We start from the raw sequence: 27,056 nt of genomic DNA, 5'->3' as shown, positions 1-27,056 counted from the left end.
AATCATTAGGGAAATGCAAATGAAAACATATCACCTCATATCTAATACAATGGCTACCATTAAAACAACAGAAAGAACGAATGAACGAAAGAAAGAAAGAAGAGAAAAAAGGGAAGGGAAGGGAAGGGAAGGGAAGGGAAGGGAAGGGAAGGGAAGGGAAGGGAAGGGAAAGGGAGGGAGGGAGGAAGGAAGGAAAAGAAAGAAGAGAAAGAAAGAGGGAGAGGAAGGAAGGAAGGAAGGAAGGAAGGAAGGAAGGAAGGAAGGAAGGAAAAAGAAAATGAGTTTTGGCAAGGATCAGAGAAACTGGAATCCTTGTGCACTGGGAATGAAAAATGGTACAGCCACTAAGGAAAACATTATGGTAGCTTCTCAAACAATTAAAAGTAGAATTAGTATATGATCCAGGAATTCTACTTCTGGGTATATTCCTAACGAAGGAAAGCAGCCTGGAAGAGATGTTTATACATCCATGTTCATGGTAGCATTACTCACAATAGGTATGATATGAAGCAACCCAAGTGCCCATCGATGAAAGGATAAACAAAATGCAATATGTACTTATAATAGGAAGGAAATATTCTAATATATGCTACTACCTGGATGAACCTTGAGGTCGTTAAGCTAAGTGAAATAAGCCAGTCACAAAAAGACAAATACTAAACAATTCCACTTGTATGAGGTACTCACAGTAGTCAAAATCTTACAGACAGAAAGTAGAATGATGGTTGCCAGGGAATGGAAGGAAAGGGTATGTGGAATTACTGTTTAAAGGGGATAGAATTTTAGTTTTGCAAGAACAAAAGAGTTCTGGATATGTGTGGTGGTGATGGTTGCACAACTATATGAATGTACTTAATGTCACTCAACTGTACACTTATAATGGGTTAGGATGGCAAATTTTATGTTCTTTATTATGATTAATTTTCTTTAAAAAGGCAAAGAATAGGGGCACCTGGGTGGCTCAGTCAGTTAAACGTCTGCCTTCGGCTCAGGTCATAATCCCAGAGTCCTGGGATCCATCCCAGCTCCCTGCTCAGCGGGGAGTCTGCTTCTCCCTCTCCCTTGCCTGACACTCCCCCTACTCCTGAGCTCTCTCCCTGTCAAATAAATAATAAATGATTTTTTTAAAAAAAAGGTAAAGAATAAGTAATTAAATAGTGTTGATTCACTAAGGCCAGAAAATCAACTATCCTTTAGAAAAAAATACAAAATATAACAATTCTAGAAGAAAAGCTCTTAACTTTTCAGCTAAACTCAAGTCCAATTAACCATAATATCTTATTAGTTGATATTTCTAGTAATTATGTGGTTAACAAAATTCTGTTGATATTGCTAAAAGTACATTTTTATTTATTTTGTTATATTTGTTCCTAATTTTTCATTTTATTTTATAATATACAGTACAACCAGAAGGCACTGAGTTCAAAAGTTGTCCTGTACTAGCTATGTGTATGTGTATTTCTTAGCCTATCTCTTTATCTCTAATGTGAGTTTAATAGCAATTCTTCGCTCCTAAAATTTTGAGATTAAACATAAAGAGGCAATTGTACTTCATAAAAGTACTAGTTGAAAGGTAGTAGTTGTCTAGCTACTTTTTTCAATACACTAAATGCTCCATGAGTCCAGGGCCTTGCTTTTCCCATCAACATTGATATCCCCAGCACCAGTACTCTATCAGCACATAGTAACCACTCATCAAATACTTACTGACTGGATTATGTTAATGTGAACAGAAAAGAATTAATTGCCCTGAAGTCTTTGATCTAAAAATCTGGTCAAAATTTGAACATAAATTAAGACAATGTGCTTCAAAAATACATGAAATTTCTGATCCTTTCTAGATTTTCCGTAATTTAGTTATGTTGGTTCTGCCATCTTTTCACATATCTAGCACAGTATAAGAATATGAGGATGATGATGTGACACACAAAATAATGTGTACCCAACCCTCCCACTCCCCACTCCAGCCCCTGAGATCCTAACCCCATAGAACGTTATAATCTCACTTTATTTGGGGAAACAATCATTGCTGATGTGATTAACCTAAGGATCTTAAAATAAGAAATTATTCTGAATTACCAGGATAGGCCCTAAATGCAATCACAAATGTCCTTGTAAGAGAAAAGCGAGGGAAATTAGTCTCACAGAGGAGAAGACAATGGGAAGACAAAGACCGATATTGGTGTAATGTGACCCCAAGCCAAGGAATGCCAACAGCCACCAGAAGCTGCAAGAGACAAGGTCCCCCAGAGCCTCCTGACGGTGCACACCTTTGCTAATCCCTTGATATCAGCCCGGTAATACTGATGCCAGATTTCTGGCCTCCAGAATTGTGAGAGAATACATTTCTGTGTTTTAAGCCATGGAGTTTGTGGCAATCTGGTGCACTAACTATAGAAAACTGATATATGATGATGACTAAAAATAGCTAATATCTATGGCATATTCACTTAGTACTAGACATATTTGAAATACTTTATGCATATCATCTTAAGTCTTCAATCAACCTATGAGATAGGTCACTTAATACCACCATTTTATAGATAAGGCAAAAAAATGTACAGTTAAGTTGACTAAACTCTCATAGCTTTTAAGGAACAGAGCAAGGATTCAAACACAGCATTCTAGTTCTTGAGTTCACATTCTTAAATGCTACATCATGTTAGATGACTATTTTGTCTCTATAACTTTAATGCCAAATTGTACTATGAATGTAAAACTTGTAACTACCTGAGAACTCAATCCAGTACCTAAAATCATTATTCTTTAATTCTAGGTGTTCTGGATAGATTTGGTACACTGAGACCAACTCATAAAAGTTGTTCTCAACAAAACAGTTTTAAAATCAAGATTTTTCAGGATGCCTTCTGGAGTTTTAAGTGTATTCCTCTAAGTAAAATAAGAATAATACAGAAACATTTCATTAATTTTTCTTTCATTTCAGTTGAGAGTAGATGAGAGATCTTTTTTTGTTTGTGTGTGTGTGTGTTTTTAAAGATATTATTTATCTATTTGTCAGAGAGAGAGAGCATAAGCAGGGGGAGCAGCAGAGGGAGAAGGAGAAGCAGGCTCCTCACTGAGCAAGGGGTGGGGGATGGGACTCGATCCCAGGACCCTAGAATGATGACCTGAGCCGAAGGCAGACACCTTAACCAGCTGAGCCACCCAGGCATCCCCAGATGACAGATTGTTAAAGGAGAAAGAACTCTAATGATTTTGAATAATAAATTATAAAAACAGCAGTGATTAACTCTTTAGATACAAAAAAAAGGACACATTACAAGAGCACAAAAAAAAACTAAACGGAAAACATCTGACCCCATGTTATGAGAAACTCTTAGTTAAATCATCAAATGGATCTCCCTAACACTGCACTGTATTAGTATTTGTTCTTCTCATGGTGACAGATAGTTCTAATGGGTAATCAAAATATGCCAAGATTAGTACTGTTTGCTAGAAGATGGGCTATGTAACCACATGGATGCAAAGTAAGAACTCTCCTTTACTGTAAACCTCTCAATTAAAAGACCAGTTTAGGAATGCTGCATGTTTGCCTGCTTTGGTACATATAATTCCAGATCAGGGAGAACTGTCCCTTTGTGTTCCAAATAAGGCAAAAAATGAAACATATGGTTGGATGACACTATAGACAAAGTAATAAAGTCATTAAACGGTCTAGAGTTCCCTATTGCCACTCTAGAATGCTGTTCTAGTATTCTCTACCAGTTCATCAGTAGGTTAAGGAATGAGATACTCTTTAAATCCCATCCTCAATCTGGGAAAAACACTAAAAGTGGTACAGCAGTATCTGGATATGATTAAAATCACATTTAAAATGGGATAAAGACTTTGTGAAGAAATTTGATTCATCTCTGCTTCTCAATATCCTGAAAGTTCTCTGTCATTGAATTTTATTTTTTTTTAGTTAAGGCTGGGTCAATCCAGAAAGGGGAGTTATTCCTAATTTTAGGAGGTCCTAGAATATATAAATTAACACATTTTTAATGTACCGTAATTTTTTAAATGATCTCTAATGTGTTATTCACTTCTTCAAAAGATTAATTACACTAATGAATTTCAGGCACATAATTCCATTTGAGCTGATCTAGGTTTCCTAAGACGCTACTGAAGTGCTTGCCTGATGTTCAAACCATAGGCTTTATCTTATTCAAACTCTTTTTAGAACACTTGTCAAAAAACTAAGGAGTCTCACCTACCTTGAAATCTAAGCTCTTGAAACATTCAAAATTAAAAATTGTTCCCCAATATTAGTTTTTTCAGTTTGTGATATCAATGTGACTCAGATGCTTATCGAGTTTAAATCATTTTCCAGAGAGCTGGTTGTTCAAATCACCAAATAATATCAAATAAAATAATAGTCCTATTGTGTAAATATGAAACTTGAAAAAAATTTGTAAAACACAGAACACATGTTCATGTGATTATAAGGTTAACCCACTTACAAGATACTCCTCATAAAGTATTTTGCAATTCAACAATTCATATTCAAAATTAGTTTCAATACTTCATTACTAAGGTTAAACATGTTAACCACTATAACAACTTCATTATCTACTTCTAAAAACTAAAACCTCTAGGCAAGTTATTACTACACTACTTTTTCTATTCCTGCTAAAACCCATATATATTCAGAAGTGTATCGTTTATGGTAGGCAAAATGTGATTTTTTAAGGCTTCAAATTTATCAAGAGAAAAGACACAAATTTATATTTCATGCAATGCTAGTTACTACCAGAAAACACAATTTAACCCTAAAACAAAAGAAATCATGGGAATAACCACTAGTTTACTAGAATAGAGAAATGTAGTTTTATTTGAAAACAATAATATACTATGCGAGTGCAATGAAACATAGTAAAATAGTTTAACTTCTCAAAGATTCTCTATTTTCCAAACCTATTCCCACATCTGGGATGTGAAGATCATTAGTACCCCAATGGATTTATATACTTCTATCTGATAATTCCATTCATGTGCAGGCAAATCAGATCTATGACTTAACATATATCACTATTCCCCAGATAAGCATAATTACAGCTTGTGAAGAATTATGACACATGCATCTTATTTGTTGTTCTTGCTCTTAGTTTTAAAACCTCAAAATCTTTAGACAAGCACGAACACAAATTATCTGAAGAACTCATCACTAATGAATTTATACAGTTGGAGATTACAAGAAAATAGTGAAAGACGTGTACCCAACTACCTGCATACACTTTTAAGGATGAAACGCAACATCTTAATTAAATTTCAGATAAAATAAGCCCTCAACTGGATGTGAATCTTTTAGCAAAAGTTGTTATCATAGATGAGACACTATGTTTTGTTGAATTGCAAACATTTTTTATTACTGAACTTTTGATGCACCTAGTAAATAGCAAATCATAGCAGGGGGTGTAATTGTTTCGAAAATACTGTTGAAAATAGAAAGGAAATTTTCAAACAAGCTGCTAGTATCTCTTAATAGAAATTCAACATCTTGTTAGGATCTGAGCATTAATTATAAGCTGGCTGAAATATAAGAGTGTCCAGGTAGACCTCAGGATAACTCTAGAGAGTCATACAAACATAATGTTAGCACCAGGTATGTTTGATGTTATAAATCACACATTGTTAAGAGAAAGGCTAGACTATACTACTATTGATTTACAATAAAGGGGCTCAAAGAAGGAACATTTTCAAGGGGAACACCAAGACCTCAGCATTTAGCTCTCTCTAGAGATGGGAGACCAAATTACATAAATGCTACACAATTTTCATTTGATTTGAAGTCTAAGTTCAACATTTCTGTTAAATTAAACATTTTAAATAGTTGTAAATAAATCAATCTATGATGTGGTCATTGCCATACTAATTTTTCATGGGGTTTAGAATTCAGATAATACTCCCACTTTTCAAATGAGGTTCAAGAAGATTGTGTAGTGGCTAAAGGAACGAATTTTGGAGTCCAGCAATCTTGAGTTGAAAAACATTAACTCTGGATTTTTTTTTCAAATTTTACATGTCTAAGGCTCCTTTTTCCTTATCCACAAAATGAAGATGTAAGGATGTTGCCTTCTTGGGGTTGTTATGTATTTATAGGAGCTGTAAAGCCCTTAATACGTTGCTTAGTGTGCAGTGAAGGGGGAAAAATGTTAGATGTCATTATTACTATAGTTCTTGTTGTTGTCAAATGACCCTAGAGGTCCTTCAGACACTTTGTCACAGAGCAAAAACAGTCCAGACATCCAATATTGGCCTAGGTTCCTTTTTCCTAACACAGTGAGCTCCCAGCATTTCATTTACTGAAATCTAAGATAATACATTAACTCAAGATGTTTGCCCATTCCCCCAGTCTATGTTTTAGCTCCATGGATAGAGTGTTCAAGTTAATTTCCGAGGAACATCTGGAAGGAAATGTGAAGAAATTGCAGCAAACCCCAGACACGCTGTGCTGCATCAATCTACATAATTTGAAATGACCCATATTTGCTTTTCATGCTTACACACCAGAGTATAGTGACTAAATTACCCAGTATAGGGCAAGGGTGACATGAAAACCCAGAGGGAGATAAGCCTTTCCAGTTGGTTTCAGAGAACACGGTGAACCAGAATTGACTGGACATGAAAATCACTTTTAACAGACAACTAGCAAACAGCCTCAAGAGAAGAGAGAAAAATTTCCCGCATGACATCCCCAGAAAGCACTACAGGAATGTCATAAAAAAACACCAGCTCCAGAGTCCTTAGTTACACCTACAGAACACAAAGTAGTCTTCGAAGTCAGTTCAAGGTTCCAGAATTTGGGGATGCTCAAATACCCAGGAACATCACGTCCCTTTTTACTTTAGCCACAGCTCAGGCTAAAGCAGACAACCATCATCTCCAAAAATACATGATGCAGACAAATCTGAACTGTAAGAGGGACAGATAGGGAATTCAGCATTTCACAAGGGGCCGGCAACATGTTATTGGGCAAGGCAGGTTTCTTCTGACCCCAATTTGCACCCACCATAAAACTTCTCTCCAAATGGAAGAAGTCACAAGGTTCTTCCCCTGTGCTCTCTCATCGAACTCAGTTCCCTGGACTAGGGAAGCAATCTGATCCCGGGACACTGATTTACCCTTAACCCCCCAACTCCACCCTAAATGTTAAAATTATTCCCCTGGAGGAAGGCTTCCTATAACACAGTAGCTCCCCACACTGCCCGCAAATCCTGTGCATCCTGAAGATATTGAAAAGAAACAAAAAATGAAAGAAAACAAAACAAAACAAGACGAAGAAGGGAGAAAATAAAAAGAAAAGATAATTACGAAGCTGGCCCGCTGTGCCTTCTTATCCCAACAACTTCGCCAGGTTTCCCGAGGAGGGAGTGCGCCCCCCACACACACACCCAATAGGAGACAGGCCCTTCCTCGGTGGCCCAGCCCTCGGCTCCAGCCGGAGCCTGGCTGACCCTGTCGCCCCCCGCCGAGGCTTCCTCTGCCCCTGGTCTCAGTCAGCGGGAGCCCCTCAAGCTCTGCGCTCGACACTCCTAGATACCCCTCGGCCCCCACATCTACCTCAAATCTCTGCTGGGCGCTGAGCTGAAAAGGCATGGGGGCAGACTGATGTTATGGGGTACACAAGAAAGGGAGCCGTCCCGGGTGTGGACCATGAAAATGCCCATTCCATGCGCCTCACTTCCTGCGGGGTGACAAGCCCGGCACGGTGCCCAGCACCCCAGCCAACTCCGCCACCCGAACCGAGAAACACCTCTTTTGCGCTCAACTTACCGCGGCTGGGCTGAGCTTTCGTCGCCCCCAGCAGCTTTTCTCTCCTTCCACCGGCCGAGCCCTTCATCCTCCTGCTGGCGGCCGCTCGGCGCCCTGGCCCCGGCATCGGGAGGAGCAGGAGCGGCCACCCGGGCTGGCTGGCCCCGGGGGCGCACAACGGCCCGCCTGCAGCTTCGGTGGTGATAGTCACCACGAGGCGAGGCGTGAGCGGCTGCAGCGGAAAACAGTCCCTGAAGCAAGAGCCACGCGTGGTGTCCCTCAGGCGCGGACTGGAGGTGGCTGTCAGCGCGCCTCTGCCTCCACCGCACCCGGTGGCGCTCCGCACGCGTCCGGAGCCCGAGCCAGCCTCAGGTGCACCCAGCTGGGGAGAGGTGCAAGCTGGCGCGAAGGGAGGGGCCGGCCCGGGGTGCCCGGGAAAAGAGACAAGACTGAGGAGAGAGAAAGAAACCGAGAGGCGAGCAACTAGCTTTAATGGAGTGAGTGGATCCTGAGTGTTAAGGGGAAATGCGAGGAAGAGAAACGCATCTAGAAACTAGAGGTATTAGAAATGAGCTGGTTGAGCTGCTTCAGGAGGCTCAGGAAAGGGGCTTTCCTTTTGTGCTTAGGTCCTTTATTTATCCTCCTGGGTTGCCTACAGTTCTACCTGAAAAAACCCCACCTCACTCCTCATTCACCCCCTCCCCGTTTTTTTAACAGTGAGCCTCCAACCTGAGTGCAGATACAAAGTGACAGAGTGAAGATACTACAAATTCACAAGAAAGTCCCACCTCCACAAAACCCCAGTTCTCACCCCTCTTGAGAGACCCAAATCCTACTGGGATTTTTTTTCCTTCACCAGATACCTCTGTCAGTCCTCCTTCTGTTTCCCCCTACCTCCCCCTCTCCTGCCCTCTCTCTCTCCTTCCCTACTCCCTCCCCCCAACTACAGTACCCTGGGGATGAAAACACACCCTCTGTTGTCCTTTCTTAGGAAGTAGAGGGGTGTTTCTCAAACTTTGTTTTTTACACTGATCATCTAGGGAATCTGGTTAAAGTTCAGATTCGATTCCAATAGATCTGGAGTACAGCCTGAGATTCTTCCCAAGCCTAATGGTGTGACAGAGGCTGCTGATCCAAGGACCACATTTTGAGTTGAAGAACACAAACAATATAAACTTGCTTTCTAGTATCAGCTGAGCCCCCAACAATTTGTAAGATGATCTGAAATAACAAGTCACTGAGATACCGTCGTCTTTCATGGGGTTTCAGAATGCTATGGAGGCCAAATAACTTAAAAACATGAACAGAGTGCAAAGGTATAAAATGCCTCACATATACAATGCTGTTGTTATGGTCATTAATCATTGCTCTTAATAAAATTATTAGAACACTAATGTTGATGAAAGTATATAAAGATAATGGTAATTTGCTATATGGTCTCAAGAGAGCTCTGAAAAATAATCAGCAGTGACCACCCTGCAAACACAGGGTCATTTAGAAAGAAAATGCTAAGTAACATCCTCTAAAGTGTAGTCTATTCATCCTCTCAGCCAGTTGTTCACTTTAGCAGATATGCAGCACAGTTCAGGTATGTATTATCAGGTAGTTAAGTCACTTTTCAAGCTAAAAGGTAAAGAAAACCAGGAAGAGTAAATGCCAAGAAGAAAGAAATAAAAAGAGAAATATAGTAAATGCACTAAAAGATCTGTTGTTTCAACTTAGCACGACTATGTTAGTTTGGCTTGATCCTCTCTCTCCACATGCTTGTGTCTGGATTTAAACACTCATCTAGAGGCGCCTGGGTGGTTCAGTTGGTTGGGCATATGCCTTCAGCTCGGGTCATGATCCCAGGCTCCTAGGATCAAGCCCTGTATCAGGCTCCCTGCTCAGTGGAGAGTCTGCTTCTCCCTCTCCCTCTGCCTGCCACTCCCCCTGCTCGTGCTCTCTCTCTCACTCTGTCAAATAAATAAAATCTTTAAAAATAAATAAATTAATTAATTAATAAACACTCATCCTATCATTTTAGTTCAGCAAGTATTTTTTTTTAAAGATTTTATTTATTCATTCGACAGAGATAGAGACAGCCAGAGAGAGAGGGAACACAAGCAGGGGGAGTGGGAGAGGAAGAAGCAGGCTCCCAGCAGAAGAGCCTGATGTGGGGCTCGATCCCATAATGCCGGGATCACGCCCTGAGCCGAAGGCAGATGCTTAACCGCTGTGCCACCCAGGTGCCCCAAGTTCAGCAAGTATTAATAAGTCTTTACCATGGTAAAGGCCTCTCCTGGGGTGAATAGAATCTGACACAGTTCCTGCTTTGAAAGGACAATTTTACATATACCAATAAACGCCATATTACGCAGTCTATGGTGCCACAAGAGAACACCAAACACATTAGCACAGAGAGTTCAAAAGGCAGAGAGGTCTGGAGAGACTTCCTAGAAGGAAAGTCATTCTAGACAAACCTTTAAATGTGATATGATTCCATCAAGCAGAAGTAAAATGCAAGGACACTTAAGGTGAAAGTAAGAGCAGCAATGTATGGGGAGTAGTGGACCCTTGGCCCAAACAAACACTACATGGATGAAGGTGGAAGAAACAGCTTGAAAGATTGGCAGGTGCTATGACTGCTACCCTGAGCAGTTTGTACCTCACTTTAGAAGTACTGAGCAGGGGACCACCATGATCAGAAATACAGCAAGAAGATTTGATAAAACAAGCTAAAGAGGTGAACTAGAAGCCGGAAATAGAGTTGTAGAAAGCACTTAGAAAGCAGTGGAAGCCACAGGTAAAAGATCATAAAGATACAAACAATGATACCAGTTGTGGGAAATGAAATATAAAGATCTTTAAAAGGAGACATAATGAACAGTAATATAGCAACTGTGTGGAGGACAGAGATTTATTCAAGAGATAGCTAAGGTTTTGTGCCTGGAGTACTAGAAATAGGTGACACCATTAAGAACTGAGAAGTCAAGAAGGAAACTTACAGTTGGTTGTATTTTTATGTTTATTGGGGAAAGGCTATCAGATAATCAATTCTCTTTGGACATATTTAGTCAGAGGTTTGGGGGAGATGTTCAGGTGCAGATGATTACACAGTTAAGAAAAGAAGCCTGCTTTGAGGAAATAGATTCTGGGTTAGAGCTTGTGTTCGCCTTCATGTGTTAGAGCCCTGGGCATGTATATAGAGTTAAGTTGTTGGAGAATGTTAAGTTAGTGAGGTTGAATAGAGAAAGAAACACAAAGTGCTTAGGAGAGAAGCTTAGAACTATGTCGTTTCCTGTTCCTCAGTATCAGCATCCACGATACACGGATAACAGCACCCTCTGCATAAAGCAGTTTTAAGGACTGAGAGAGTGTACTCTTTCCTCACTTATATTTTTTTGCACTAACCTGACACATAGTAGCCTCTAAAAATGTTCACTGAATGAATTAATAATTTGATAGAAAGACACCAAATCATAACCGAAAAGATGGGAAGAGATGGCTAAGTGGGCTCTGTTATTTCAATGTCATGAAAACAAAGTTAGGGAAAAGTTTTGTTACAGAGATAGAACTGACAACAGATAACAAATGGGACAGAGGTATTAAAGGAGAAACATTAAAACCATTGAGGAAGGTTTTAGATTTGTTCTGGAGGAGGATCTAGTTTTAAAAAGTTAATTGATTACTTATAAGAATATTCTTGTACCAAAAAGGTATCACTATTATGAGTGGCAAAGGATTTAAGAAGAATCTTAGATTCTTCTTTAAAGAAATTTGACAATCACCTGAAGATGAAAGAGAGAGATTGGGGGTAAAGCACTGATGGCAGGATTGAGGAAAGTTGTTCCTCTGTAGAAAAAGGAAAGTCCAAACATACTTTGTTGATGAGGTTAAAGGGCCAAATGTGTGGGAAAGAAGTTCCAGGTGAGAATTGATTGAGCAACATCTGAACAGAAAAACAGAACTAGTGAACCAAGAGTGTAGGTAATCAATCTTAACAGAGAAAGGGGTCACCTGTTCCTTAGAAGAAAGAACATAGGAATAGAAACAAGAAGATGTACTGAGATTCTAAAGTGAAATGGCAGGATGTAAGAAAGGCTTACATTATCTTGTCCTTGGATCTCTAGGAAACAGAGATGAGGACTTCTACTGAAGAAATAGCATTGTGAGCTAGAAAAAAATAGAGAATATTTGGAACAAGTTTTGACAGAGATATCACAGGAAATCCACAAGAGATGAGAAGAAAGATCACCTAGTGATCCTACAAGGTGGGAACCTACCTCAGGGGTAAAACATATACATTTACTATAATGAAGTTAATCGGCTTTTTTATTTGTTATTCTCCTAGGAAAATTCAAAGACAAAAATACAGAAACAAAGTGTGCAGTATGGCTTAACCAAGTTTAGTAATCAACAAAGTAGAAACTGTAGGAGATCCAAAAATGAGGGGTTTCATGGAGTAGAACTTGAGAGGAGGGACTCTTAAGTCTTTCAGACCTGGGGTTGGTTTGTGCTGCCATCTGGAATGTGTGAGAACTTGCACAATTTACCTAATCTCTCTGAGTCTTAGTTTCCTCAAGCATAAAACAGGGATAAGACTATGTTCCTTTCAGTTTTAGGCCTTTATAATAAAAGGAGAGAATATTGGCAAGGCAGTGGTTCCCAAATTAGAGCATTCAGCAGAATCACTTAGGGGGCTTGTCAAAAAAGACTGCTGAGCCTCACCCCTAGAGTTAGTATATTCCTAGATTTTAGGTGAGTTTCAGAAATTTGAGTTTCTAACAAGTTTACCAGGGATGCTGATGGTTCTGGCCTAGAAACTACCCTTTGTAAACCCCTGTTGTAAAGCATTTAGTATAATGCTCGGTACATCGTAAGTACTAAATACATAGTAGTTGGTGTTTAGGGTTGATGCTCATTTTAGATATGATAGCTGAATATACAGTTCAAGATGAAAAGGCTATAAATGAAACACAAATGTGAATAATGGACGGGGATTATAGGGAAAGACTGATCAAGTTCACAAAAATACAGGTTGTATTTAGTGTGGGAAAGATTCAAGATTGAAATCTTGGACATCAATTTATGCTTAGCCCAACACTTTCCAAAATGGTGGTTTATAATAAAATGCCAAGGCCATAACAATTAAATCAGATAATAGAAACAGAAAACTGGGTCAAGGAAGGAGAGCAAAGCTGTCAACAGAGTGGGTCAACACCAATGCTGTGAATGAACACAGAGCCAGTCTCTCGGCCTTGGAAGCCAATGAGAAGCAGGAGTCAGTGATGTTACATAACTCTCATTGTCTGAGATGAAGATTTGTAAATCCCAGTCTCTCATGCTGTAAAAATTGCACCTACTCCCAAAATTGAGAGAAAAGCTCACCCCTGGAACTCTGAGTACTTGGAATTCATGTGGCTTCTTGAAGAGGAAGCTTTACTACAAATCAAGACATAGTATTACAACACAATTAATAAAAAGCACATCTGGGATGCGTTCAGAAAATGTGCTCTAGATATTTAGCCTTCTAGTGATTCAGCTTTACCCACTTTTGGCCTCCCTGTACTGAGCACCTGGATTTTGTCAAATGTTGCAGTAGGATAGTCTTCAACCTAGTAAAATCACTCTTCCAAGATGAGAAAACACGCTCAGAGAGATAAAGTAACTTCCCAGAGATGGTACCTAATAAACTCCAATTTCTTTGATTAAAAAGCATATTTAATTTCCACTCTAAAATGTTGTCTCTAGAAAAGCAAAAGAGAGTTACTATATTAGTGCTGTCTGTCCACATTCCTTTTGTCTTAGGTTGGGTTCTTCAGGAAACAGACTTGGAGACATGGAAATCCTCGTGCAGGAAGTTTACTAGGGAGAGCCCTTGAGGTCAACACCTATGAGAGGGTAAAGGAAGCAGAACTGAGTAAAAGGGAAAGTTGAACTCCAATGCAGTCTCAGCAAAGGCCTCCACCCATTCCACAGTTCTGTGCTGAATGGACCCTACAGAGTTATCCTGAACTGAGGACAGAGAAGCAGGTAGGTCTTTGTACAGTCACATCGATCTGTCATTCCTCATGATCAGAATTTACAGAGAAGCCTGTAGAACCTGTCCAAGTATTTGAATATTTCATCATTACTGCTTTATAGCAACCCAAAGAAACCTATCTTGAATGCAGCAATTATTATTTTAATAAACATTATTATTTGCAAGGTACTGTGATGGGTAGTCTGGGGGAACACAAATTTATTTGAATCACATGTCTGATATCATGTAACAAATTTAAAGAACAATGAACTATAGAAAAGTAAATTACCTACAAAATGGATAGAATAATAATATCTGTGTCATAGGGTGAGTCTGAGAATTTAAAAGACTGCCACAAAATAAATGCTATAAAAATATTTGGGTTTTTTTCCAACTACAATAAGTGGGAATAGAATGTTTTACAAAATACACATGACAAAGTACAAACAGTATGTACTAGGTCCAAAGTAAGAAACTATTACTTAACTGAGAAAATTTAATGAAGGAAAATGAATTTAGTTCATTCTTCAAGAAGAGGTTGGATTTTGAAATGCAAAAATAATGGTGAAGAAAGGAAGACAAAAAAAGAAGAACAAATCAGATGAACAAATGTGTAAAAAGCATGAAGACCTAGAAATCTTTTTGAGGGCCAAAAAGTAGACTAGTATGTCAAGAACATAGCTGAAAGGTTAGGGATACTGCTAATGATTTTTGATGTCTAGTTAATTATTATGACTTTATTTAGAAGAAAATAAAGAGCAAAATTTTTGAGCAAATTAGAAATGTGAATAAAGTACTGCTTTATGAAAATTAACCTGTACACAACTGAAAAAAATTGGAAGCAAAATTTTCTCTTGTTCCTGCCTAATACTAATCTCTCTTTCTAGAGACTGTTCTCGAAGTGTTGTCCCTAGCCCAGCAGCATCACCATCACCTGGGGACTTACTAGAAATGCAGATTCTTGCACTCTGCCCCTGACCTACTGAACCAGAAACTCTGTGGGTCCCTTCAGCCTTTGTTTTAATAAGCCCTCCAGGTATAGATTCTGATACACACTCAATTTGAGAATCACTGCTGTAGTGTTTCTCTAACACAGTGTTCTCCTGGAGCAAATATCCTTCGGGAATATCCTGAAGCAATTCTCTTCTCTAACTCTCAAGAGTGTGATTGCTGTCTACTAATATCTTTCTGGACTGTCTCTGACCAAATGACTCAGCACCACAGGGGAGGAAAACTTTTCCTTTCTTCTCTTTTATGTTCTTTGGACTAGTCTAGTAATTAAATTGACACAAAACAGGTTAACAGGAGAAAAAACAAATTTTACTTTTGTATGTGCTCATAGAAATATGAAACTCAAAGAACTGACCGAAGCAGGCAGCTTTTATACCTTTTAGACAAAGAAACGATTTGTGAAGAGTCCCCAAGGCAAAGAAGCTTCAGTTTGATGTAACAAATTAATGAAGCAACAAGGTTTCTTTACAGAGCTTCTGGGCCCTGACTTCCCTATCTGTAGTAGTAAGGATGCCTGCTACTCTCCAGATGCAGAGACAACACCCTTCACACGGACGGGGGTGGGGGGTGGGAGGGGGATTATTTCCTAATTTATTTCCTAGCAGCAGCTCAAGGCATCCCACCCTCATAAATCAATAGCCAAAGGCCGAAAAGGGATCCTGGGATCCCTCGGGTATTGCCCTTTAAGAGCAAAGATGCTTTTCAAAGAAGCTCTTTAGGTTTCTTTTGTGTCTCATTGGCCAGGACCCAGTTAAATATCTAACATCATCTGCTGATAAGGTGGAAAATCATCCAATTCATTTGGGAAAGGGGAGGACACTAGGGGGAAAAAAATAAAAATTAAAAAAGGAGAGTAGCTGTTGGATGGGAAACCCGCAGTATGTACACCAGGTAGAATATGCATCATGAGTTACAAAAGATAGATGACTATGAGCACTCATATTGAAAGGAGTATCTCTGCCCTACATGAAAAAAATGGTGAATATGCATTTATATGTACTAAGTTAAAAATAAAAATGCTTGAGTTATGTATGCCCTGTTTTAAGTGACCTACTGATCTGAACATAGCAGATAAAACTTTCTATCTAATATACTTACTGTACTTAAATTTTTTAGTGTAGGCAACATAGAGTCTCACATATGTAGAAAATAGGTATTAACGAAAGTGATGATTTTATATATTTGATACAACAGGAACTCAGTCGGTACTTATTGATTTACTCTAGATGGGAAATGTTATATGTGACTATGAAGTGGTTTGCCCCGACTTGGAAAATCATATCTAGTGCCAAACAAATTTCTGTTCTACTTCAGATGTTCAAGACTTTTTTGCCTTTAAGATGATTATTCCTATTAATAATTCTGAAAGCTAACAGTGGCAGGAAAGTTATGTTTACCAAATGATTTCCTTTTTCTCCTGGGAACAGGGAAAAACTGCTTTTCCCAACCCCCTTGCATCCAGAAAAAGACTTATGATTACTTTTGACCAGAGAAATATCAACAGAAAACACTGGCCTCAAGTCTTGGCCCCGAAAATCTTCTGGGGTTTTTGTGCAAACACCTGTTCACTCCTTCTCTTTCCCCTTGTTGTCTGTAGATTTGAAGCAGAGGAACAATGGAAGACTCCAATGTCCAAGGGTCTGACAGTGTCACCATGTGTCAAATATCCTGTCAGAATGTTCTCTTTTATTGTTCAGTTCATGAGATGCTGTGGTCATTACAGCAGTTAGCACCTACACACATACAGAATGGGAAAAAAAAATGGAGTGGCAATAGCTACAATTGTGAGGTACAGGCTACTGGATTAGCCTTTCCACTCACTTTTCTGAAAATTTGCCATCCCTCCTACTTTTAATGTCTTACTTTGTGTATTTCACTTCAAACACCTAAAAACATTTATGTTGCTATGCTGAGAAAAGAATCCATCTGATATTTGCAACCATTCTAAATTGTAAAGAACTTAATTTGGTTGCACTTTTCCATGTGCATTTGCATTTTAAAAGGCCTACAGAAAGACCACAATGCTTGCACCTAGAGAATGAACCACTAATGGTTGAATTTCAATAATCAGAAAAAGAAAAAATATTACTATGCAAATTATACCATATAGGAAACAGCCTACTTCAATTAGAATTCCAGCCCTGAACAGAAATTAAGTTCACATTTTGATAAATTTCCTAAAATAACAACTAAGAAAAGGCAGTTGTTCTATTTACATCTCTTTTTCTACATGGTTTTCAATCCACACTTATTTATAGTATACTAACTAAAATTCTTTAAAACTGGAAAGTTTTTATTGTATTTATTGTTATATCTCATGAATTTTAAAATGCCTAAAATAGAGAAAGATAATTAAGGAAAGATTGCATACGATTTAATTGTGCAAATGAACAATATTCACTAACTGCGTAATGAACTTAGAATTGCTTTACTTATATTCAGAAATGTTTATATCAATGTTAATTTTCTCCAGTTTAGATTGTAAGCAATTCCAGGGCAAGAACTTATACTTTATACATGTTGTGTGTTATCATGTATAATTCCTATTAGGGTTGATTCTTACCCTTTGGAATAGGTGGCAAATTTTACATATGTATTGAGGTTGAAATTCATACACCACAATTAAGATGTTGCTGGAGAGAAAAATAATCCCTCTACCCTTAGACTAGCTAGAAGAATTAAACTGACATGAGACTGATTAACAGGAAAAAATAAAATTTAATTACATACGTACCAGGAACCCACACAGACATGAGATTTCAAAGACAGGCAAAATGAGGTATATATGTCATCCTGAACTAAGGAAGAGGTAGGGGTCTGGGACTTCAAAAGGAAGGAAAGCAATTCAGAAGATGAAAAAGACTAAATGTTTGGCCAACAAATGGCTGCTGGGCCACCCAGAAACAATGGGACAGAGAGAGGAATTTTAGCAAACAGACTTTGCTAAATTCTTCCCTGTCTACCACACCTAGTTCACACTATGCTGTAGTGATCTATGGTGATCATTTCTTTTAGGAATTTAATGGGGAGATCAAAGTTTCTTCCTGAGTCATTTGGGCGTTGATTGTCTTCAATTTGAAATAATCTGCATGCCAAAGCGGCACATCCTGGAGTGACTTGCCTTGGCCTTCACAAGGTACACAAGCAAACACAAAAAAGTAGCTCACGGATGTCTCTGAGCTTCAACAACTTCCTGGTGAGACCTCTTCCCTGCTGATGGAGTGTGGGGGAAGGCAGAAGAGAAGAGGATGGAAGACTTAATTTTAAAATCAAAGTTAATTCAGTCTCTTCCAGTTTCAAATAATATTGTTTGAGTAAATACCCCATCGACTCAAAGTTCAAATTTCCTTTAAGGTCACTTCTGCTCCATAATGTCTTCCTGCTCCATATTCCTTTGGAAATGGTGTCTGTTTCCAAGGCAATGTTGTGGTATTGTCATGGTACTGTGGGAGATAAGTAACTAGTGGGTTCTGACTCCCTCTGCTCTGAAGTTGAGGAAAAATGTCCCCCTTCTTCTAGAAGAAGGTAGTCTCATGCCAGGGTTGCATGGTTGAGATTTCAGTCTCGACTTGTCACCTAAGCTGGCACCTTCATGCAAATTTGTAATAGTACATAGCAGTACTAAACATCTCTTATCAGTTGAAAAATTACTTGTAAAAAGAGATTCCCAGAGATAATTGTCAAATACCCAGTTGTTAGGCTGCTTAAGAGGCTATTTATGACTGCAAAGTATTATAAAACAGTAAAGCTAATTTTATTTTCATATTGTGCTGAAAAGAGAGGAGATGGACATGGTATATATTAATTACAAGTATTTGTCTGAAACGTTGTGCATTGTTGAGTTAGAAGTTAAAACTCCTATATCTGATTATGCTAATTTTAGTTTTGGCTTTCTTTAGATTCACTGCCAGACATGGTCAACAAGTCTTGGGCTCTTTTTGATTATTCCACTCCTGTGGAACTAGCTAGCTGACTTTTGCCTTCAAACTCATTATATCGAGGCTGCAATATGGCTGCTGTAGCTCCAGTAATCATTTTCTCCCGCCAGATAGGAGGAAAGGAGATAAAGGAGAAGGGACAATGCCAGTTGGGAAAAATCACTTTTGCTAGAAAACAAGTATTTCCCAAAGTCTCCAGCTGAGTTCTCCTTATACCTCATTGGTGAAAATGGAGTCTCATAGCTCCCTTAGCTGCTTTTCAAACTTCAATTTGAAGACAGATAAGGGAGAATGGAGTTCAGATTGGCTATCTAATTAGCTAGTCCAACACCATCCTCAAATAAATGGAAGATTATAACATAAACCCAACAATTTAGAGGATTTATTATAGAAATGAGAAAACATATGGAAAATGAGATATCTGTCTTTAAATCTGAAAGGCTACCACATGGAAGGAAGCTCAAATGTATGAAGCTCCATGAAGCAGAAACAATAGATGGAAGTTAGACACTACAGATGTTGGCTCAACAAGCAAGAATTTTCTAATGATTAGAACTGTTCGAGAGGAAATAGGACGCTTACTCCATAACCATTTCTCAAAAATATATTGGAGAAAATTCCTGTAATGGATCTCTTCCAAGTTTAAGACTGTTTGTACTAATTGACTACAATTAAAGTATGTTATGGATAATAATACTTACTTGATGTATGTTTACTCTATCTTTGACACTATATTAAGTGCTTTACATGCATTATCTCATTTTCTACCACAAAAACCCTATGAGATAAGCACTATCATTACTCCCACTTGAAGAAACTAAAATACAAATGAGTAATATACTTTACTCAAGGTCACAAATCTCAGGTGTGAGCCCAACTAGTAGGATTTCAGAAATCATACTCTATTCTAACAACAATTTCCTGGATTTAAAGCAATCTCACAATTTTCAAAATTTAAGCAGTAAAATACAAATTCCTTGGTTAGCTATAAGTGCAGATTTGGACCTCACTCACTTCTAGCTACCTGCAGTAGTAAAGCCAAGTCTTAGAATACTCCACCCTGGCATTTTCCATCTTCATTTTCATAGCTCCATTTAGATCACTGTCCTTCTAGAACCCAGTTTAAACAATTAGAGAATCTGTCCTGGTGGATTAAGTTGACTTCTCCTTAACATTTTTCTCTTGGAAAATTGTCCCATGGGAGTGACTGTCCCTCAACTGTTTCTGTGTACTGACCCTGGAGTAAAATTCCAAATGCTGAAAATAGGTTCAGAGAAGAATGCATCTTTATTTCCAACTCCTGGATTAACTTGGAAATACATCTGACAACTAGTCTATTCTCTCTCTCAGTTTTCAAATACAATGGCTGAAACAAGGTAGACATTGACTGAAAAATTGTTAAATGAAGGAATGAATTCATAGATATCAATCGCAACAGCTTTTTGAACCCATATACAGCCTCACATATATAAATCTTCTAATCATTTTTTTCTTGACCGTGTACTAGCCTAGAAATAATAGAAGACCATTCTGCACACATTTGGTAAAAGCAAAATTATTTGTTTTCTTACAATAGGGCTAATTGTGTACTACAACTAAAGAATAATTCTACACCAAGAACTACAAAACTGGGATCATGTAAGCAAAACAGATAATGTAAAGATGCATACCTGAAAACTGATCCCAACTTGAATGCTGGAACCAATCTTCCAGAATTGTTCACATGCATGAACATTAGAGGAATCCAGCCACCTCTCTCGAATTCAACAATATTTGATACTAATGATGTCCCTCTTCTAACACTGATACTGCTGGCATCCCCAATAGGCCTATATATTTCACTATTAAATTTGAATCTTTCTGAAAATAAATATGCTGCAAGAGAAATACATTCTTGCAAGAGGAAGCTTATCCTCATGACTTACAGCAACAATTATAGATGTCAAACTCATGTCCTTAAAATAGGTACAGTAAAAATTATGGATAGTGTTATTTAGAAATGAATACCAATGTGAATTCATAAAAATATAGTTGTTGGATCATTCTACTTTCTGGCATCAGACAGAAACAGAAAATGAACTGAATTTGTAGTTTATTTCTGCAAGATTACAATAAAATGCATTTAAAAACTAAATTTGCCAACTGATAATGTGGTTTAAAAGTCAATGCTTAACACCAACCAAAATCAAGTGCCCTAGACTCTTAAGCTAGGATCATGTGTTTCTCTATTTTCTATGTACAATACCAACAAAGTAAACGAAGCACTTCAAGGACACCCCAAATCCTAAAAACATTCAAGTTGACAGCTGAGAAATTATGGCAAACCCATCATTTTGATGTACAGCAATCAGAAATAAGGTATTTCACACAGAATAAAAACTGTCTGCTATCAGTTATGCAAAAAAAGACAGGCTGTAACTAGGGATTTCAAGCACAGAAACAACTATTTATGTGCATAAAAGTGGAAAGGTCTGCAGATGATGAATCCATCTCTACAGTGACATCCTCGACCTTAGAATTTTAAAGTGGAAGAGAACTTCTGATACAACCTCGGCTTTCAGAAATTAAAGAAACTAGTTAGCCAAAGAAGCCAAGTGAATTATTTAAGGTTACCTATCTGATTGATGACAAAGCTAGAATGAGATAGAGTCCAATTTTCCTATGTTTCTCCTATGATTAGGGAGATTTTTTTTCCCGCAATCACAGAATGGGGATGGGAGGAGGGTAGGAGAAAGGCTAATTAATTTCCCTTCAGCACCATCATCACTCTAAATCATAAACATCTACTAGAGCTTTATTAGAACATAAAGATGAAAGGTATAATACCTCTCCTCAGGAAGCTTGTATTTTAATTGGGGAATTAATGATTCCATGGAGGAAAATATTGCTTTCTCATAGATTAGCATTCTACAGTTTTTGACAATCTGTAACACCCTAAGATCTCAAGTCTCCTAGCTTTCTAGAACATTGCTTCTATTTTCCCTGCTGCTCTAAGCCTCCTTAATTTTAAAACACGCTTTTGTCGTAAAATATTATAACACAAAAGAACAAGGATTAATTAATTTTATAACAAATATCTGTTTCCACCACAAATATCTGTTTCCACCAAACAGAAGTTTCTTATGAAGTTCTTCCGGTGTCCCTTCATGGAAGTTTTGAATGTAACTTTTTGTCATAGTTATATATACATATACGTACATAGTATATGGTTAAGTTTTATATATTTTGGACTTTTTCAATGTTAACATTTTATTTATATGCTTACTAACATTTTACTTATATACTTCCATGATTAATATATTTATTCAACTTCGTATTTTCAAGTTTCAACCATGTTTGCAGGTGAACTATAACTCACTCATTTCCCTGTTGTATATAATTATGTTGTATGAATTTGACACAATGTATTTGTTCATCTTAGAATAGGTCTTTAAGTAGCCTCTGATTATTTCATTGTTTACTTCTTTTAATTTTATTTTTACAACAGTCACTATTTTACAAATACAATGTTGCACATATACAGGAATATCTTTTGGGGGTGTGCAAGGTAACACCACAATGCTTTCCCTAAATGGCTATGCCCATATACTCCCAGAATCAGTAAATAAGCATTCCTATTTCTCAGTAACCTTCAGTTCTTCATAGCATCTGAGTTTTTAAATTTTGCCTATCTGGTTACTGTGAATTGTATCATGGGTGTGGTTTTAATTTGCGTTTCCCAGTTTACTGATATTGAGCATCTTTTTATATGCTTATTAGCCATTCAGGTTTTCTCTTTTGTGAAATGTGAATTCATGCCTTTTGCCCATTTTTCTGTTTGGTTGTTTTTCATTTTTTTTATTGATTTGTAGCAGCGTTATTCTCAAAATTAATGATTTATTGATTATACGTGCTGTAGATATCTTCTCCCAGATTATAATTTGCATTTGCTGTTTTCTACATTGTCTTTTGATAAATAGAATGTTCAATTTTAATATGATTATATTTATCATCATTTCACTTATGGTTAGTGATTTTTGTGTCTTGTTTATGAAATTTTTCCCTACAATGTAGTCATGAGAAAAGTGATCCATTCCTTTAGACCCTAGTTTAATTCTACTCCTTCTTAAGCCCGCCAAATGCAACAGCATTCCAAATGACCTCTGTGACTCCACCAATCTCTGTTCCTAATCTCTATTCTAAATTATAGCCAGCCACATGTCTCACATGATACAACCCTACAGTGGTGGTCCTAGATCTTTTGTCCCCTCAGATTCATGCCTTCCTTTCCCTCCTTGATCTGTATGCTAGGGGGTGAGAGCTGACTCCTTAGGAGCATTCCCCAGGCTTCTGCTGTTTGTCCACTGGGAAACACTGGCCAGAGAATGGAGGACTCTTTTTCCCCCTAACCCCTTACCCTAATGACTTAGCATCCCTGGCAATAGCTGCATTCCCTCTCTGACAAGTCAGGCTCAATGGACCCAGCTTCCACCAGTAATTCTGGGTCCTGAGATACAGCAACAACACTGCCTTCCTTTGTTCCTCCAACCTAGGGGACTCAGGGCTTCCTGCTATGCTAAGTATCTGGATTACTTCACTATCCTTTGTTGGGCTTTCCACCCCTCCATTACCACTGGAGATTGAGTTCCTCCTGACAGAAATACTTGAAATGTATTCTGTTTTCCAGGTTTAGACACCAAGTGATGCTGTCCCCATAATCCACATTCTAATCATCTCACATTGCTTATAAGACCCTTCAGAATTCAGCCCTGTTCCCCTCCCCAACTTTATCCCCTGCTTCTTCTGTCCTTAAAGTTTGTGATGTAAGGGCACATGGGTGGCTCAGTTGGTTAAGCATCCAACTCCTGATTTCAGTTCAAAACTCTGCTCACTCCATTGTAAATCCGTCTCTACACTTTAATCAAACAGAATTAATCAATTCCTCTTCTGTAAGAACACGTAAGTGCTGCTGTTATACAAGGAGGATGGAGAGTTACAGCATAGCAGTTAAGCACACTGATGTTTGATCCAGGTTTTCACTGGTTCAAATCCCAGCTCTATATTGCCCCAGGCAAATTACTCAACCTTCCTGAACTTCAAGCTTCATCTTTAGAAAATGCTGAAAATAATGGTACCTACCTCATGAATAGTTACCAGCATTTAATGAGCTAATACATTTAAGCATTCAATAAATGGTTACCTATTTATCCATAGTCTCCTATTTTTAGTCAAAATTCCCCTGCACATTTTTATCCATGAGCTCCTTGAGGATAGGGACCACGGGCTTTTGTTGTTTTTGTTCTTTTGTTTAGCAGCCCTTTAACTTAGCGTTTGCCTTGCACCTGATGAATGTTCTTTAAGTATTTGTTAAACAGCACAAGTCTGTTCCAACCCTTGGGCAGAGTAGGGCAGGGAGGCTAGAGGGCAGGAAGCATTCTCTTCTCACCTCATCTCCCACTTGTCACAATCCTTTCAGAGAGTTTGCCTTTCTATTCTTACACATCCAATCTCTTAGCTCTCAAATACATTTAAATAGTAAAAAATCAAACAATATATCCATTTACCTTCCAGGGGTAGCAGGAGATTTGCTACCTCTGTGAAATTTTCACTCTTCTGAAGATGCGCACGACACCATTTACAAAGTACATGCTAGTCTCAAAAACTAAGGGAGGATTTTTTTCCTTTTAAATGTTATCAACAGGGAGAGAGAAAGTCAGCAGGAGCTCACACCCCTGGTGATGCACCCCGTGGAAAGGGGAGAACCAAGCTGAGGCCTTTAAGACAAGAAAGTGATGCATTTGGCAGAGGTTGTCTAAGAAAGGTCACCTCGAGAGCAAGGCACCTCAAGAGCAGTCCAGATGACCAGTTTTTAGAAGCCACTACCCCAAACCAGATCTGCTGAATAGCGAAACTCTCAGCACAATAACCCAGATTGTATAAATGCTTTACAAGTTCCTCTTACAATTGAGGGTAGCTAACAACCAAAAATTCTTAGATCCACAAAATTAGGGATGACTTCTCCTATTAATCAAAAATTTATACCCTTAAAATAGGCAGTATATAATTCCTAAAGAATTTGAAGGAACAGTTACATCTAACAGATATCTATTAGATTGGCAAGACACCAGAGGCATTTTAGACTTAACAAGATAGGGAAAGAAATTATCCAAATTAGAGTTAACATATTCAAGTTTTGCAAGATCTAAAAAAGCCTAAGAGGAGTCTCAGCTCCTTAGTTAGTCTGTGGAGTATTGGGGCAGCTTCTCTCTTCCAGCATTCTGTATGTGAAATGCAGCAAGTGCCAAAACAAATCATTAAGTTATCTTGCTATTAGCAAAAAAATCCAGAGTGTTGTACTACTATAAATCTTGCTAAAAGTTAGGAGATTAAATATGAAAAGAACCCATATTCCTTCAGTTAAACCTTTTGCATATTATATACTTTGTAGAATTGATGTTGATAAAATTCACTGCAATTAAAAAGAAGAAAATGAAACAGCCAAGCCAGCATAGGACTTATTATCAATATTACTGACCAGCAAGTTTCCCAGCATCAGTAAACTTCTATGGAAAATTAATTTCATGCTTGTCTGCTCTGGTAAAACCCCTTACTGAGTTGTTATAAAAAGAGAAAATTGAGATCAGCTGTGGGAATACCAAAAAGAGTTGATGCAGCTAAAAAGAGTTGTCATGTTTACATATTTTATTGCTTTAAGGCCCATACCCACCTAGAACCTTTAGTAAGGTTTCCTGTCTGCTGACATCACAGCTCAAAAGTATTGCCCCATAGGTTCTCACAAAAATTCTACAAAGATGCATGTATACCCAGAGTAAATAATAATAATGGTGATCATAATAATAAATGATTAGCACATTTAAAGAACAGGTAGATAAAATTTCTATGTGAGAAACTAGCTAATCATTGGCAGATCTGCAGAATTTGCTGTACAGAGCTCATACCTCTGTTCTCTGATATTTCTGTTTGCTGTACTTTGTTTCAAAAGACTCATTCCAGGGTACATTCATTTAGGTTAGGAAGCTGCAAAACTTTTCAAAATCCATAGGAAAAATAATTAGCAGACACTAAACATATTATTTTGTTTATCTTAGCATGCAATTTGTCTCAAGGTGAAATTTCAGAAAATTTACCTTCCAAATGGTTTCACATGTTTTGTTATCACGCATTTGAAAACAGCTTGGGCATGACATACCACACCTTCTGCTCTTCTAAATAAGACTGAGGAACAGATGGCTACTGACCTTTATCTCCAATCAAATTCTGCCTGCCTGCATACTGCCTTATTTGTAAAATTAATCTTCTTACCTTCCAATATTTTTCAGATTGGAACAGTTGATTTCAGAGCCTATCACTAATCATCATAACTATTAAAAGCTTGACACACATGCATACTCTTCCATGAATTCCTGTTTAGGAAATAAACTTTTTGATATTTTTAATAATCAAAAAGCCCCAGTTGGAAATATAAAACACTAAGTGTATTTGCAAAACAGGTCCATCCACCCTAAAATGCTCTGGTACATTTATCAGACAAATAGGCAAATCATTCAAATATCAATGTAGAAAAAACAATTTTCAATGGTGTAGGTCAAAGAAAAATTTAACACCAGGAAAAAAAAAATAGTATTACCTTATTCTAAAATATTTAATTATTAACCAGAAAAGAAAGGCACTCCATACATGAAAACCCTTTGTGATTTACAAAATTTCTTTAGCAATTAAGCACGTATTTCATGAAGATAAAATTGCTGTGCTTCATAGGCAATGTTTCTAAGAACTTGAACTTTATAACTGCATGTCCATAGAGACACACAGACCTAGAGCAGAGTTAAGACAATGCTAACTATATGCTTACTCAATAGGTTATAAATTCTTTAACACATGTTTTCTCATTTCATCTTCCCATGTTAAGTGGTAGATATTAAATATATTCGGTAGGTAGTAATTTATATAACAAATATCTATTTAAAATATTGCAGTAATGGGGCACCTATGTGGCTCAATCGGTTAGGTGTGTGACTCTTGATTTCGGCTCAGGTCATGATTTCAGGGCTGTGAGATGGAGACCCACTTTGAGCTCCCTGGTCAGTGTGGAGTCTGCTTGACATTCTCTCTCTCCCTCTGCCACTCTCTCTCTCTAAAATAAATAAAATCTTTTTAAAAAATCTGTAGTAATAATCTATGTATTTCAGAAGGCCTTTTTTTAGAACTGAGTATCTGAAATTATCCCTACTTTTACTTTGCATTTGAAGACCCAAGCATCATGTGGCATGTTCAGAAGAAGTACAAAATAATAGTATAATATTTGAAGAAAATTACTACCCAAGAATTGTATGGTTGTTTAACAAATT

The 27,056-nt window shown here is 37.8% G+C and overlaps 1 protein-coding gene across 1 annotated transcript in view; it reads right to left on the bottom strand.

Moving 5' to 3' along the window:
• LOC148108389 (uncharacterized) overlaps positions 1 to 10,106 on the bottom strand; it is a 217,757-nt gene extending 207,651 nt beyond the window's left edge. The window contains exons 1-2 of the mRNA XM_087870017.1: positions 10,020 to 10,106; positions 7,777 to 8,263 (exon numbers count right to left, since the gene is read on the bottom strand). Of these exons, the coding sequence (XP_087726143.1) occupies positions 7,777 to 8,263; positions 10,020 to 10,106 (574 nt within the window). The remainder of the gene's footprint in view (positions 1 to 7,776; positions 8,264 to 10,019) is intronic.
• Between the last annotated feature and the right edge of the window lie 16,950 nt (positions 10,107 to 27,056).

This window comes from Ursus americanus, chromosome 20 (assembly GCF_024610735.1).
Source record: "Ursus americanus isolate L20-20 chromosome 20, mUrsAme1.1.p, whole genome shotgun sequence".
Classification (NCBI taxonomy): domain Eukaryota; kingdom Metazoa; phylum Chordata; class Mammalia; order Carnivora; family Ursidae; genus Ursus; species Ursus americanus.
The sequence above is the reverse complement of the archived record's forward strand: the minus strand, read 5'-3'. Positions and strand labels throughout refer to the sequence as shown.